This window comes from Nicotiana tomentosiformis, chromosome 3, assembly GCF_000390325.3.
Source record: "Nicotiana tomentosiformis chromosome 3, ASM39032v3, whole genome shotgun sequence".
Classification (NCBI taxonomy): Eukaryota; Viridiplantae; Streptophyta; class Magnoliopsida; order Solanales; family Solanaceae; genus Nicotiana; species Nicotiana tomentosiformis.
The window spans coordinates 56,660,559-56,676,287 of NC_090814.1; the positions used below are offsets into that span (position 1 = coordinate 56,660,559).

The 15,729-nt window shown below is 41.1% G+C and overlaps 1 protein-coding gene across 1 annotated transcript; it reads left to right on the plus strand.

Annotated features, from left to right (window-relative positions):
* The first annotated feature begins 469 nt into the window (after nucleotides 1-469).
* Nucleotides 470-13,232, plus strand: LOC138907849 (uncharacterized). The gene is made up of 3 exons (XM_070198469.1): nucleotides 470-1,005; nucleotides 1,186-1,792; nucleotides 13,161-13,232. Exons 1-3 carry the CDS (start codon nucleotides 470-472, stop codon nucleotides 13,230-13,232), a joined length of 1,215 nt encoding a protein of 404 aa, XP_070054570.1.
* The last annotated feature ends 2,497 nt before the right edge of the window (nucleotides 13,233-15,729 follow it).

A 15,729-nucleotide genomic window follows, 5' to 3' on the forward strand; every position in this document is an offset into this window, starting at 1 on the left:
GTACTCATACCCCTGTTGCCCATACTCCAAATTAGGCAGTGCAGGGACTTCAGATACCGGGGGCATTACCAGCCCAGCCGGCTGTAGCTACTCAGGCCCCAATAGTCCCCGTTATGGCAGACAATGAGCAGAGGAGGCTTGAGATATTTGGGAGGCTTAGACCTCCACATTTAGTGGTGTTGAGTCAGGGGATGCTCAGGTCTTTCTAGATAGGAGCAAGCGGATGCTTCAGACAGCAGGTATTCTAGAGACCAGCGGGGTCTCGTTCACTACTTTTTAGTTTTCTGGGGCTGCCTTCAGGTGGTGAGAGGCTTATGAGAGGCGCAGAATGGTCGGTGCAGCACCACTTACATGGCCGGAGTTCTCCGTTCTCTTCTTGGAGGAGTTTGTGCCATAGTCTCGTAGAGAGGAGCTGCGTAGATAGTTTGAGCAGCTTCATCAGGATGGCATATCTGTGACGCAGTACAAGATGAGGTTTTCTGAGTTGGATCATCACGCAATTTGGCTAGTTCATACTGATAGGGAGAGGATTAGGAGGTTCATTGATGGCCTCACATATCAATTACGATTTCTTATAACTAGAGAGAGGTTATCTGGTGCTACTTTTGATGAGGTAGTCGACATTGCTCGGCAGATAGAGATGGTCCTTAGCCAGGAGCGTGGACAGAGGGAGGCCAAGAGGTCTCGTAGACCAGGTGATTTAAGCGGTGTTCCTTCAGGGGGTCAGTTTTACCGCGACAGGGGTCGTCCTTACAGGCACACTCAGACGGGTCGTCCAGTTCACCGTGGTGCATTATTTAGCCATGGTTCATATAGTTATCATCAGGTCCAGTCATCTCTCAATTCCCTACCAGCTCAGAGATCGTCCCATGCACCTTCAGTTCCGGGCTCATCGGCACCGGGTTCTTCTAGCGGGTATTCTAGTGCTCAGGGCTTCCTCCAGTCCCCACTGCCATTCACAGGGAGGGGTTGTTTTGAGTGTGGATATATGGGTCACATCAAGAGGTATTGTCCCTGCCTTACGGGAGGTCCAGCTCAGTAGAGGAGTTAACCTACGACTTCAGCTCCTGTTACTTTACCACCCGCTCAGCCACCTCAGGGTGGAGCTCAGTCAGTTAGGGGTCGCCCTAGAGGGGGAGGCCGATCAGGTGGCGGTTAGGCCCAATTCTATGCTATTCCTTCCAGACCAGATGATGTTGCTTCAGACACAGTGATCACAGGTATTGTCTCAGTTTACCACAAGGAGGTCTCTGTACTATTTAACCCTGGTTCCACTCATTCCTATGTATCATCGTATTTCGCTCATCATTTGGATATGCCCCGTGAGTCCTTAGTTTTATCTGTTCATGTCTCTATGCTGGTGGGTGATACTATCATTGTGGACCGTGTATATCGGTCGTGTGTAGTGACCACTGGGAGTCTAGATACTAGAGTTGATCTCTTATTGCTTAGCATGGTTGATTTTGACGTGATCTTAGGTATGGATTGGTTGTCTCCATGTCATGCTGTTCTAGATTGTCACGCTAAGATTGTGACATTGGCAATGCCGGGATTGTTGAGAACTGAGTGGAGAGGTTTTCTAGACTATGTTCTCAGTAGAGTGATTTCGTATTTGAAGTCCCGGCGGATGGTTGGGAAGGGTTGTCTATATTATTTGGCCTTTGTGAGGGATGTTAGTGCTGATGCTCCTACTATTGACTTTGTTCCGGTGGTGCGGGAATTTCCTGATGTGTTTCCTGCAGACTTGTCGGGCATGCCGCCCGACAGGGATATTGACTTTGGTATTGACTTGGTGCTGGGCACTCAGCCCATTTCTTTTCCACCATATCGCATGGAACCAGCTGAGTTGAAGGAATTGAAGGAGAAGCTTCAGGAACTCCTTGATAAGGGGTTTATCAGGCATAGTATGTCACCTTGGGGCGCACCGGTGTTATTTATGAAGATGAAGGATGGTACTATGAGGATTTGCATTGATTATAGGAAGTTGAACAAAGTTACAATCAAGAACAAGTATCCTTTGCCGCATATTGATGATCTATTTGACCATCTTCAGGGAGCGAGGGTGTTCTACAGGATTAATTTGAGGTTTGGGTATCACCAGTTGAAGATTCGGGACTCGGATATTCTAAAGACAGCAATCAGGACCCGTTATGATCATTATGAGTTTCTTGTGTAGTCTTTTGGGCTGACTAATGCCCCAACATCGTTCATGCATCTGATGAACAATGTGTTTCAGCCTTATCTTGACTCATTTGTCATAGTGTTCATTGATGACATCCTGGTGTACTCTCATAGCCAGGAGGAGCATGCCTAGCATTTGAGGATTGTGTTGCAACGGTTGAGAGAGGAGAAGATTTATGCCAAGTTCTCCAAGTGTGAGTTTTGGCTCAGTTCAGTGGCATTCTTGAGGCATGTGGTGTCCCGTTAGGGTATTCATGTGGATCCGAAGAAGATAGAGGCGGTTCAGAGTTGGCCCCGGCCATCCTCAGCTACGCAGATTCGGAGCTTTCTCAGCTTGGCCGGTTATTATCATCGCTTTGTGGAGGGTTTCTTGTCTATTGCATTTCCCTTGACCAAATTGACCCAAAAGGGTGTTCCTTTCAGGTGGTCGGATGAGTGTGAGGAGAACTTTCAGAAGCTTAAGACTTCCTTAACCACAGCTCTAGTTCTAGTTTTTCCTTCAACTTCAGGCGCTTATACAGTGTATTGTGATGCTTCTCGGATCAGCATTGGGTGTGTGTTGATGCAGGATGGTAGAGTGATTGCTTATGCTTCGCGCCAATTGAAGCCCCATGAGAAGAACTACTATGTTCATGATTTGGAGTTGGTTGCCATTGTTCATGCATTATAGATTTGGAGGCATTACCTCTATGGTGTGTCTTGTGAGGTTTTTATGGATCATCGGAGCCTCCAGCACTTGTATAAACAGAAGGATCTCAATCTGAGGCAGCTGAGATGGTTGGAGCTGCTAAAGGAATATGACATCACCATTCTATATCATCCCGGGAAGGCCAATGTGGTGGTCGATGCCTTGAGTAGAAAGGCGGTGAGTATGGGTAGTCTTGCATTCATTCCCGTTAGGGAGATACCTCTTGTAGTTGATGTTCAGGCCTTGGCCAACCAATTCATGAGATTGGATATTTCGGAACCTAGTCAGGTTCTAGCTTGTGTGGTTTCTCGATCTTCCTTATATGATCGCATTAGAGAGCGCCAGTATGATGATCCCTATTTGCTTGTCCTTAGGGACAAGGTTCAGCACGGTGATGCTAGAGATGTGACTATTGGGGATGATGTAGTATTGAGGATACAGGATCAAATTTATGTGCCCAATGTGGATGGGCTACGTGAGTTGATTCTTGAGGAGGCCCACAATTCTCGATATTCCATTCATCCAGGTGCCACGAAGATGTATTAGGACTTGAGGCAGCACTATTAGTGGAGGAGAATGAAGAAGGGTGTAGTGGAGTTTGTAGCTCGGTGCCTTAACTGTCAGCAGGTGAAGTATGAGCATTAGAGACCAAGTGGATTGCTTTAGAGGTTAGAGATTCTAGAGTGGAAGTGGGAGCAGATCACCATGGATTTTGTAGTTAGACTCCCATGGACTTCAGGAAGTTCGATGCTATTTGGGAGATTGTGGATCGGCTGACCAAGTCCACGCACTTCTTTCTAGTTGGTACTACCTATTCTTCGAAGCGGTTGGCTGATATTTACATCCGAGAGATTGTTCGCCTTCACGGTGTACCAGTTTCCATCATTTCAGATAGAGGCACGCAGTTTACATCGTAGTTTTGGAGAGCTGTGCAGCGAGAGTTGGGCACCCAGGTTGAGTTGAGCACAGCATTTCACCTTCAGACGGACGGACAGTCCGAGCGCACTATTTAGATATTGTAGGACATGCTACGCATTTGTGTCATTGATTTTGGGGGTTCTTGGGATCAGTTTCTACCACTCATGAAGTTTTCTTACAACAACAGTTAACAGTCGAGCAGCATCCAGATGGCCCCATATGAGGCTTTGTATGGGAGGCGGTGTAGATCTCTGGTGGGCTGTTTGAGCCCGATGAGGCTAGGCTTTTGGGTACATACTTAGTTCAGGATGTATTGGACAAGGTTAAATTGATACAGGAGCGACTTCGCACGGCGCAGTCCAGACATAAGAGTTATGCCGACAGGAAGGTCCATGATGTTGCTTACATGGTTGGGAGAAGGTTCTGCTTAAGGTTTCACCCATGAAGGGTGTTATAAGTTTCGGGAAGAAGGGCAAGTTGAGCCCTTGGTTCATTGGGCCTTTTGAGGTACTTCAGAGGATTGGGGAGGTGGCTTACAAGCTTGCCTTGCCGCCTAGCTTGTCGAGTGTGCATCTAGTATTTCATATTTCTATGCTCTGAAAGTATGTTGGCAACCCGTCTCATGTTTTGGATTTCAGCACGGTTTAGTTGGATGGTGATTTGACTTATGATGTGGAACAGGTGGCTATTCTGGGTCAACAGGTTTGAAAGTTGAGGTCAAATGATATAGCTTCAGTGAAGGTGCAGTGGAGAGGTCAGCCCTTGGAGGAGGCTACTTGGGAGACCGAGTAGGAGATGCGGAGTAGATATCCATGCCTATTTGAGACTCCAAGTATGTTTCTAGACCCGTTCGAGGATGAACATTTGTTTAAGAGGGGGAGGATGTACCGACCCGGCCGGTCATTTCGAGAGTTGTGGCCCCATTCCCCCATTTACTGCTCCATTTGTTCTTTATACCTATTATATGACTTATCGGGTTAGTTGGTTAGGGTCCGCAGAGAATTTAGAGTGAATTGAGACACTTAGTCTATTAATTGAAAGCTTAAGTTAGAAAAAGTCGACCGGATGTTGACTTATGAGTAAATCACCTCGGATTGGAATTTTGATGGTTCAGATAGCTCTGTTGGGTGATTCTGGACTTAGGAGCGTATCCGGATTGTGATTTGAAGGTAGGGAGCAGAATTAGGCTTGAAATAGCGAAAGTTGGAATTTTGGAAAGTTTGACCAGTAGTGGATATTTTTACATCGGGGTCAGAATCTGATTCCGGAAGTTGCAGTAGGTTCGTGGGGTCATTTGTGACTTATGTGCAAAATTTGAGGCCAATCGGACGTGATTTGATAGGTTTCGGCGTAATTTGTAAAATTTGAAATTTTTGAAGTTCATTAGGCTAGAATCTGTGTGTAATTCGTGTTTCTGATGTTGTTTGAGGTGGTTTCAGGATTCACCTAAGTTTTTATTGGGATATAAGACTTGTTGGTATATTTGGTTGAGGCCCCGGGGGCCTCGAGTTGATTTCGGGAGGTTAACAGATCAAGGTTCGAAGTTGAAGAATTGCTGAAGGTTTTCCACTGCTGGTGTAATCGTACCTGCGGAGTGGGAACCGGAGGTGCGTGCCCATAGAAGCGGGAGGTAAACCGCATTTGTTGACCCACATAATAAATGGATTCAGGATTTAGTGAAAAATGGTAACTCATGTAGCCTTCTCCACATATCTCACAACACGTAGACATCTGTTTCACCTGCTGCATCTGATGCGCCTAACCCGTCACCAATTTAGTCACCTCAGTTGTAAATTTAGCCATATCTTCCCTCTTAGCTGAAATCTCATCGAGCTCAAGTGCACCTGTTACACTCTATTTTATCACTCTTATCGGTTCTCCATCACCTCGCAAATTATGATCATTCGCAGTGAAGTTGTTCAAGAGATTCTGAATTTCACTATAAGTTTTCTACATGCAACTCCCTCCACAGGCTAAGTCGAGATTAGATTTAGAAGATTCATCCAACCCATAAACAAATGTGTGAACCAACACCTCATCAGTATAACAGTAATGTGGACTATCTTGGAGCAACTTCTTATATCTTACCCAAGCTTACCAAAGAGTCTTACCATTTCAATGTTGAAACCTATGAATCTGGCTCCTTAGTGACTTAGTCTTCTTCGTGAGGAAGAACTTGATCAAAAATTTTCTTGCTAGATCATCCCATGTGCGAATTGAGTTAGTTGGATCCGTTTGCAACCATTATTTTGCTTCTCGTAGTAGAGAAAAAGGCAACAAAGACAGTCTGACATAATCCATTTAAGCATCCGGATAGTTGTAAGTATCTGTAATATCCAAAAAGTTCTGTATATACTTTTGGGGATCATCTCAGAGAGACCCCACAAATTGCTCTGTGGACTGAATAAGCTATACATGTACTACTTAAGCTCAAAATGACTAGTTATGTCAGGCTTTATGATAGCCCGATTCATGTTTGTAGGATTAGGCCCTGTGGACTCTATCACCGACCGCTCGTTATTTTCTGTTGTCTCTATTGGTTGTGGTTGGACTATGATGCCCAACTCTACAGTTCTAGCTCTCACTTTGTCCTCCCTCCTTAACTTATGAAAGAGTTTTTGAGGTTCAAGATCGTAATGAGAAAGGTCGTTCAAGCTTACTTCTCTTTAGCATTCAATGTGAACATCTATAGAAGAAGAAGTTCAAAGAAAAAAATTAAAGCTTGCATAAATAACGGATAATATCTTAATTCCGAAAGATAGCTAATTTATAAATCCCTGGAGATGGCGCCAAAACAAGTTGGGGCCAATGCACAAGCAAGTATATGCGGTCAACACGTAATAAAGTGATAAGAAAGTATCGTTCCCACGGGGATTTATAATCAACTATTGTCTAAACTAAACTAGTTACGAGTTATTCATTCAAGTGGTTTGGAGGAAGACGGTGGTGATTATTACTAAACTAAAATTACTACGACAACTTAAAAGGAAGCAAGAGAACAAGAATGCAACTAGAGCAAACGAACACTTTAGAGCAAATTCAATAAGATAGGAATATTTTGGGATTATGGAATTAACGTCTATCCTATTGAGTTTTCTGGTTGATTCAACTACTCAATCTATCTGATTTGTTGATTAACAGGGTTTATTATGGTCGCAAGGTTCTTTTGACGCCCCGCTCGCCTATTCAGGCCAACCTAATACTATACGTCTATAGAGTCAGTGTTAATTAGAATGCATGCATATCTCCTGTAATAATAACCAAGTAAGGCAACTAGAATATGTCTATCCTAATCGTAAATCTATTCTTCAATGCCCAAAGTCAAGAACTTACTCTATTCAGTCATATATGCAATCTCTACTTTCCACTTTTGAGTTCAACTAACGATTTGTAGATAGTATTCTACCTTTAACTATGCAGTAAAATAATTAAGCATAAAATTGAATAAACAAATCAATATAATTAAATCAAGTAATATCAACAACCGTCAAACATCAATATTCAAGAACAACAAGAGGGGTTTTAGCCACTCAAGATCATATGAACATTCAAACTATTGTTTTGAATCATAAGAAGTACAAATACGAGATTAAGAATAGAAGAGATGATTTTGTGCTCTGTTTGCGTTCCTAATCACATGCCTTCAAAAAACGTCCAACCCCTTCTTAGACATGTTTCGAGGTAACTTATAGGTTAGGGCTAAAGTCTCCAAGTCCAAACTCTACAAAGAAACATTTTCCTCTCGTACAGGGAGACCTGGCTAGGGCCTGGTCTGGGGCGCGCTTGTTTCCTCGCAAGGCCAAATGTGGGGCAATCTTGACCTCGCCTCTCGCCACGTGAGGCAAATTCTAGGGTAAGATGGACCTCGTCTCTGGCCAAGTGGGACGAGCTCTGGGACCTAGTCACCTCCGAGCCTTGCACCGATTCTCCTTTCATGCTCATTTCTTGCATTTTTAATATTATTTTGTGCAACTTTCATTTCTCTTCATGTTTCAATGGCCCTACACATAAAAATACATAATTAAGCTCAAACGTTGCACAATATATCACTAAAATACCAAATATAAGGTAAGTAATGTACTGAAAATATAAAATTATAGTCAAACATAAAATACTGCTTGGGCACTAGGTGTTCAAAGATTTCTTGGAGGTTGATAAGGCATAGGTGGAGGCAATCAAAAGATTGCCACCTCCAATATCTTTCAAAGAAGATTGAAGCTTCTTGGGTCATGAAGGTTTTATCGTCAATTCATCAAGAATATATCTAAGATTTCCACTCCCTAGTACAGGTTGCTCGAAAAAGATACATTGTTCAAATATATGATGCTTGCTTGAAGGCATTTGAGTCTATAGAAGCGATTGGTGACTGAACCAATTGTAACAGTCTTAGACTAGGGAGAGCCTTTTGAGATTATCTGTGACGCAAGTGAAACTACAATTGGGGTGCTACAAAAACTCTAAATCTAACTCAGATAAATTATTCAGTCACAGAGAAGAAGTTGCTAGCAGTAGTATGGGCGTTTGACAAATTCAGAGTCTACGTAGTGGGAACTAAAGTCATCATCTACACTAACCATGCTACCGTCATGTATTTGTTTGAGAAAATGGATGTTAAGCCGAGACTAATTCATTGGGTTCTTCTTTTGTAGGAATTTGATAAAGAAATTCAAGATCGTAATGGGAAAGAAAATCAAGTGGCCAATAAGTTGTCGTGATTAGAAACTCATACACATGTAGCTGAATAAGGTGAAACCAATGAGAACTTCCCCAATGAGAAATTGTTGGCTATCACTGCTAAAGCAAACCCATGGTATGCAAATTATATGAACTTCATTGTAAGTGAGGCCACCATAGTGGTCCCCGGATGGTAGGAGACAGTTCATTCATAATGTTAGATTTTATTTATGGGATGAGCCATAATTATTTAAACAGTGTGCAGATCAGTTGGTGAGATATTGTGTACGTGAGGAAGAAATGGAAGCTATTCTACATGACTGCCATACGTCGCCATACGATGGGCATCATGATGGTGATAGGATGGTTGCAAAAGTGTTGTAGTAAGGATTTTATTGGCCTAAATTGTTCAAGGATGCACACGCTTTCTTTAAAAAAGTGTGATAGGTGTCAAAGACCGGGTGCAATTTCGAGGAGGCATGAGATTCCTCCGAAGGGCATACTTGAGATTGAGATCTTTGATGTGTTGGGCATAGACTTCATGGGACCGTTCCGTTATTCAAATTGTCACATGTATATTTTTGTAGCGATTGACTATGCGTCCAAGTTGGTTGAGGCCGTGACTCTTCCAACAAATGATGCTAAGGTAGTGGGGAACATTGTGACAAAGCACAACTTCACACGATTTGGGACTCTACGTACCTTGATTAGTGATGGGTTACTCACTTTTGTAACAAGTTGATGGTACTATATTGTCCACGTATGGGGTAAAACACAAGGTCTCTACGGCTTATCATCTATATACTAGTGGCTAAGTAGAGGTTTCAAATAGAGAAGTGAAGCAGATTCTAGAGAAAACGATGAGTGCATGTAGGAAGGATTGGGCTGCCAAGCTTGATGATGCATTATGGAAATATTGCACTGTGCACAAGACACAAATTGGAACCTCACCTTGTATTTTGGTTTATGGAAAAGCTTGTCACTTGTCAGTCGAGCATGATCACAAAGCATATGGGGCAATCAAAAAGTTCAACATTGATATGGACCTAGCTGGGATAAGAGAATGTTACAACTAATGAGCTTGATCAGTTTCGGTTACATGCATATGAGAATGCAAAATTATATAAGGAAAATACAAAGAGATGGCATGATAAGCACATTATGCATCGTGAGTTTTAACTAGGTCAAGTCATTATCTTGTTTAATTCGATATTAAAGCTCTTTGTCACAACCCAAAACCACCACAAGCCGTGATGGAGCCTAATCCCACTTGCTAGGCCAGCCAATCATAAAACATAGTGTAAAGTAAAAACAGATACAAAATAAATGAGTCTGAAAATCGAACGGTCACTGATAAATACTAAATCAAAATAACAATCCCCATAACTGGTAACACTGAATCATGAGCTCTGATGTACGAATACAAGTATGTTAATATAGTATACTGTCTGAAACAATAACAGTAATAAAAGATAGAAAGAGACGCCACGGGTTGCGATCAGGAAGTAGCTCCACCTCGGGTCTCAACCGCAATAATAGCAACTCTGCTATCAACACTCGGGGTACGGCTTTAGGATGTTCATAATTAAGCGCAGAGTATAATATGAGTATAACCGACCTCAAGTACTCAGTAAATATCATGACTAACCTCAGCGAGGTAGTGGCAAGATATACTCACTTATTAAAGATGTACAGCTCATAAATATGCAAGTACAAATCAGTAGTATCAAAAAGCATGAAATACAAGTATATTCAATCAGTGCACATAGAGAAGCCATGCACAAATTTTATAATTGTTTAACAGCTCGGCATATAGAAAAGATATGTACCTAGTATCAATAAATCATGAACAATTACATATAGAGAAGATATGCATAGATAGGCAAGTCAAGTTACACATGCTGAGATATAGAGAAGATATATATAGTGAATCAATTCTTCAATCAAAATGGCATATAGAGAAGATATGCATAAAGAGGCATGTATACATTCTAGAGCTAGCATATAGAGAAGATATACGATGAAAATCATGTATACATCCAAGGTGTTTGTATATATAAAAGATACGCAAAAACCAAACACTTATCAGTTTTCCATAATCCGCATGTACATCGTCAAAAGAGAAACATGTGCGGATGACCCTAGGGGGATGGATCCTTATCCATATGCTGCATGGACAACTCACGTGCTATAATCATAACAACTGCATGGATAACTTACGTGTTATAATATGTCCACCCGTAGGACTACTCATATGCTGTCAATCTAGTCCGTCTCACATAAAACATATACAAGAAATCATGCATACAAACAACGGATATCAAACCACATACTCATGGACTGATTAAATAGCATACTAATATATATACATGTGAGAAGTGTACAACTACAGCTCAGATTAGGCGAATACGCCATACGACAACGAGTATCATGTTTAAATAGGAAATCAAACTTACACATGATTTCTAGCGTGATTCAAGAAGTTCACTTAGTTATACAAACTTATAAGGCATGATAGCACGAAGCACAGTATCCAAAACAAGGTATAATATAGCCTAAAGACTACCTTGAATATAGATAAACCCAGTGCACGCACATATGCTTGTCACCTCGCATGTACGTCACCCCAAGCACATAGGCAATGTCATCAATTCAAGCGACAAGTCCCTCAAACCAATGATAGCGAAGATACTTACCTCAAAACGAGAAATATTAGTACTCCAAGAATGCCTTACCTCATAAATTGGACTTCGTACGGCTCAAATCTAGTCAAATAATGCACCATGGTGCCAAATAATACTAAAGAAAACAATTATGGAGCATAAAGGCTTGTTCTTTAATCAATTATACAATGTCAATAAAAAGGTCAACCCATTCTTGATATTTAAATCTGACAAAAATAACAAATTTTGACTACCCATTATAATACGAGTTCAAATATAGAAATTCCATCCAAATCTGACTCCAAATCGGGGTTCAAGTTTCAGTTATTCACTTTCCAAAATCTATGACTAAAACCCTAATCTTTCTCAATAAAATTATTGTTCTAAGTGTTCAAATCAATGGGGAAACAAGATACATAATCAAATCCAAGTAGAAAATACTTACCCTCAAAGTAGTAATGAAAATATCTACAAACGTTACCTTGTTCCGCACTCCAAAACTTAAAATAACAAAAAGTGAGTAAACCCTCGAAATATAAGAGGTTTTCAAGACATCTCGCTTCTGTTGACACAAAGTTCACTTCTGGGGGCCGCTTCTGTGCAAAAAACCTTGCATCTGCGAGTTTCACTTACAAAGACCATTATCACATATGCATCTCCTCAGGTGCGACCAAGCACAGATGCGCAATCCTCTTGATCAGCCTCACTCCGCAAGTGCGCACAAATCCTCGTAGGTGCGACTTCGCACCTGCGTAACATCTTTCGCAGAAGCAGTCAATCTAAGGCCACATCAAACATTGCAGATGTGCCCCACATCCCCGCTTCTACGACCACAGAGATGTGCTCCATGAGTCACTTTCGCAACCTCGCACATGCACTATAAGCACCGATTGTATGACACACAAGAACCAGTTGATCCTACAAATTCCAAAATGGTCCGGAATCTTTTCGCAATGCACCCGATCCTCCCTAACCCCATCCAACCATACCAACAAATCCTAAAACCTTATCCAAATTTACCCAAATTCTTAAAACACCAAAAGTAACACCAAGTCCAATAATCGATGATCAGAATCCATCTCTTAACTTTCAAATTTTCCAACTTCGGCAAACACATTTGAATCACGCTTAGACATTTTGAATTCCAACAAAGATTTTGCACACACATTCCAATCAACTAAATAAACCTATCCAAAGTCATGAAACACCAATCAAGACTTGATAATATCAAAGTCAACTCCCGGTCAAACCTATAAACTCTCCAAGCCTATAAATTGCCAACATCCAGCAAATAGAGTCAAAACCTTCTATGAAGCTTAAAATATAAATCTGAACATATGCCTAGGTCGAGAATCACTATAAAAACTATAGGAACCATCAAATCACCACACTGAGGTCGTCTACTAAAAATCAACCTTAGTTAACTCTTACAACTCAAGCTTCTAAAAATGGAACTAAGTGTTCCAATCACTATCAAACCTTCCTAAAACCAAACCAATCATCCCTGCAACTCATCTAACATCAAATACATACATATATATATATATATATATATATATATATATATATATAAAATATAAAATAGGTTAACATGGCTCAATTATACAAAATAACCAGTCGGGTCGTAATACTCATCCCTTGAAAGCTTAAGTCTAGATGGTCGGGTCCATTCAAAGTAGTAGGGGGCTACAAAATCATGGAGATGTGGAACTTCGTTACCTGAGAATGGTGCTACCTTCTTGTTAAATAGTAAAAGTGTGAAACACTATTGGGGTGGTGGCATTCATCGTCCAAGAACTTTGATAGACTTAGTGGATGCTTGAAGGAGTATTATGCGTCGTGTCGCACCATTAAATCAGGTGATTCATGGCAGGCATCCCATGGTGATATTGTATTCATCATGCTAAAATATTAACTAAGGAGCTTGTTTGGAGGAAACCCAATTTGTAGATTAGTTAGCCTAGTTTTGATTTTTGTTTTTGGTTTCATGTTGGACTAATGACTTAGTTTTATATGGATTTCATTTATTTGGCTAGGTATTGAAGCGATATGATGGGAAAGATGTGATAGATGATCAAGACGGAAGGAAAGAGCACGCAAAAGAGTGAAAAATAAAAGGAGAACACACCATGTTCTCTTGAATCGGAGGCTCATGCACAAGGCTTGGCCCGCCTAGGGTCACTTCGTGCCTATTCCCCCCCCCCCCAAAGAGCTGTGTCGCACTGCTAAAGGCACAGAGACCATCACGCCGAAGGGTGCCCTACACTATTCCCCTCTTTCTCTCACCCTGCATCGCACCAGGTAAGTCTTTTTTTTATTTTTTTTAACCCCCTAACCCTTCTGTCCTCACTCACCTAAAACAGATGCACAAAGCACCCCCCATACCCAAAAACTCTCTTTCTCACTAAACTTCACAAAACCTCCCAAACCCTTTCCCGTTTACCCACACTAACACATACACCACTACCCATTCCCTATCATCTTTCAGTCCTCAAGTTCAAGGTATGTTATTCCCCCCCCTATTAGTTACGGAGGTGAAGTGAGGATAGCTTGCAAGCTTTTGTGGCCTTCTAATGGTACTTTGTGCTAAAACTTGTCCTAACCCTATATAACCCATAGGATTGATATTATTATTCTTGAAAGAGTGTTTTACACTCGAATCTTACATATAAAGAACGCATGCAAAGTGTTCGATAAAATTCCTCAAAGGCTATTTTTGTCCTAATTAGAGCCCGAATCTCTGGGATTGATAGAAATTTGTTATGTGAGTATGATTGACATGAAAATTAAGTGTAGGATGGCTCAACAGAGTCGGGGTATATTGACAAAGTTTGTTTCTACATTGCTTGCTTGCTAGGGTGAGAGTTGACTTGAGAATGCGAATATTCTTTCTTGAAAGAGGCAAAGTCTGAGTAACCTTGAATCATTGGAAGTAAAATGTGATGATGCCTAAGTATGGGGTCATTCCAACCAATTTTTGATATACTTATTGGGTCCATGAATTAACTATTAATGTTTATTGTAAGTACATCGATCATGGTGTGTCCAACACATAGTTCTAAACCTTCGACCAAAGCTAAGTCCAAAGCCCCGTCCAAACTAAAGATACTACTAATGAGGTTGCCTCTAGTAGCCAAAGTAAAGGCAAGCAAGTAGTGGAGGTTGTTTTCATGTCACAACCTTAAGCTAAGGGTGAATGAGAGTATGTGATTAAGAGTGTACCTTCGCCTGCAGAGCATGGTATACAAAGTGTCATCCAAAGAGTTACCAGCCTAACTATGTAGTTGAGGAGTGTAAGTTGCAGTCAAGATATCCTCAAATCTGGCAAGTTGACAAGACTTGGGCTTAGGCTTTGTGTTTAAGAACCTTGGGAAGCAAATTTCAGCTTGATTAGAGAATTTTATGCGGGGTGGAATCTTCAGGATGAAGAGCATTTGGTGCTCCCCATGGGAGGTTCATAAATATTTCTGCTAGTGCATTATGTACCCACTTGGGGGCACCCGATGTTTTGTATGCACCCTTTTGACACATCCGCATTACCTTGCCGAAGAAGAAGTTCAATAAGATTGCCAAAATGTGTTGAGGCTAGTGAACACGAGGCTACTACCATATGATCATGATACAAACATTTGTAGGGACAGAGTTTGCCTAGTATACTTTATGATGAGGGGGCAGCAGGTTATGTGGGGCTACTGATACTGCCACCAGATGACAGAGGTTCAAAGGAGTAATAGAGTTGATAAGCTTTTCTTTGGTAATGTACTGACTCAGTACTTGAGGGTCGAGGAGGTAGATGAGGAGCCCGGCTTTGACATGATCATTCCCACTACTCCACGAGCCACATATATCACTGGTATCTATGGCAAGGATGAGGATAATGGGTCTTGTTTGACTACTAACGATCGTTAGGCTCGTGATGATAGTTTCATGGCACATTTCTACGGGATGTTTGATTTACAGTTACAGATTGGAGGGAGGCCTGTTACCCCAAAAGAGTGGATACAGTTGAATGAGTGATTCCCACTCAACTCACATGCCCATAGGTTAGTTGGGACTGAGGTTGGTTGGGACTGCTTAGTGTCAGGATGTACCTTCCATGATGATATCAATACCAAGAGCATTTTGCACATGAAGAGGAGGAACTGGTTGATTGAACTGCTAATGATGAAGATGGGGATCTTGGAGAAAACGTAGATAATTAGGAGGAGGCAGGCAAAGCCTTCTTCGGCGAGGGAGATGACCTCGACGATTGACCAATGAGTTTTTTTACAATTTTGTTTGAATTGTACATTAGGGATATTGTACTTTTTAAGCGTGGGGTGGGAGACTTCCTTCGGATTGGTAGTAGTAGTAGCAATATTTTAGTATGTTAATTTCTTATTTTGATTTTTAGCTTCTTATTTTTATTTTTAGAGTGATAGAAATATATGTGTACTATTTTAGTTTTAGTAGCTTAAATTTAAAAAAATAATAATAATTAGATTTGTCCTAACGATGGATCTCCTAAAAATATTTCTTGAGGGATTAAAGTCTAAATAAAAATACAAGAAAATAAATAAGAAAAAATAGAAAAATCCAAAAAATAATGTCTTTTATTTTTCTTTA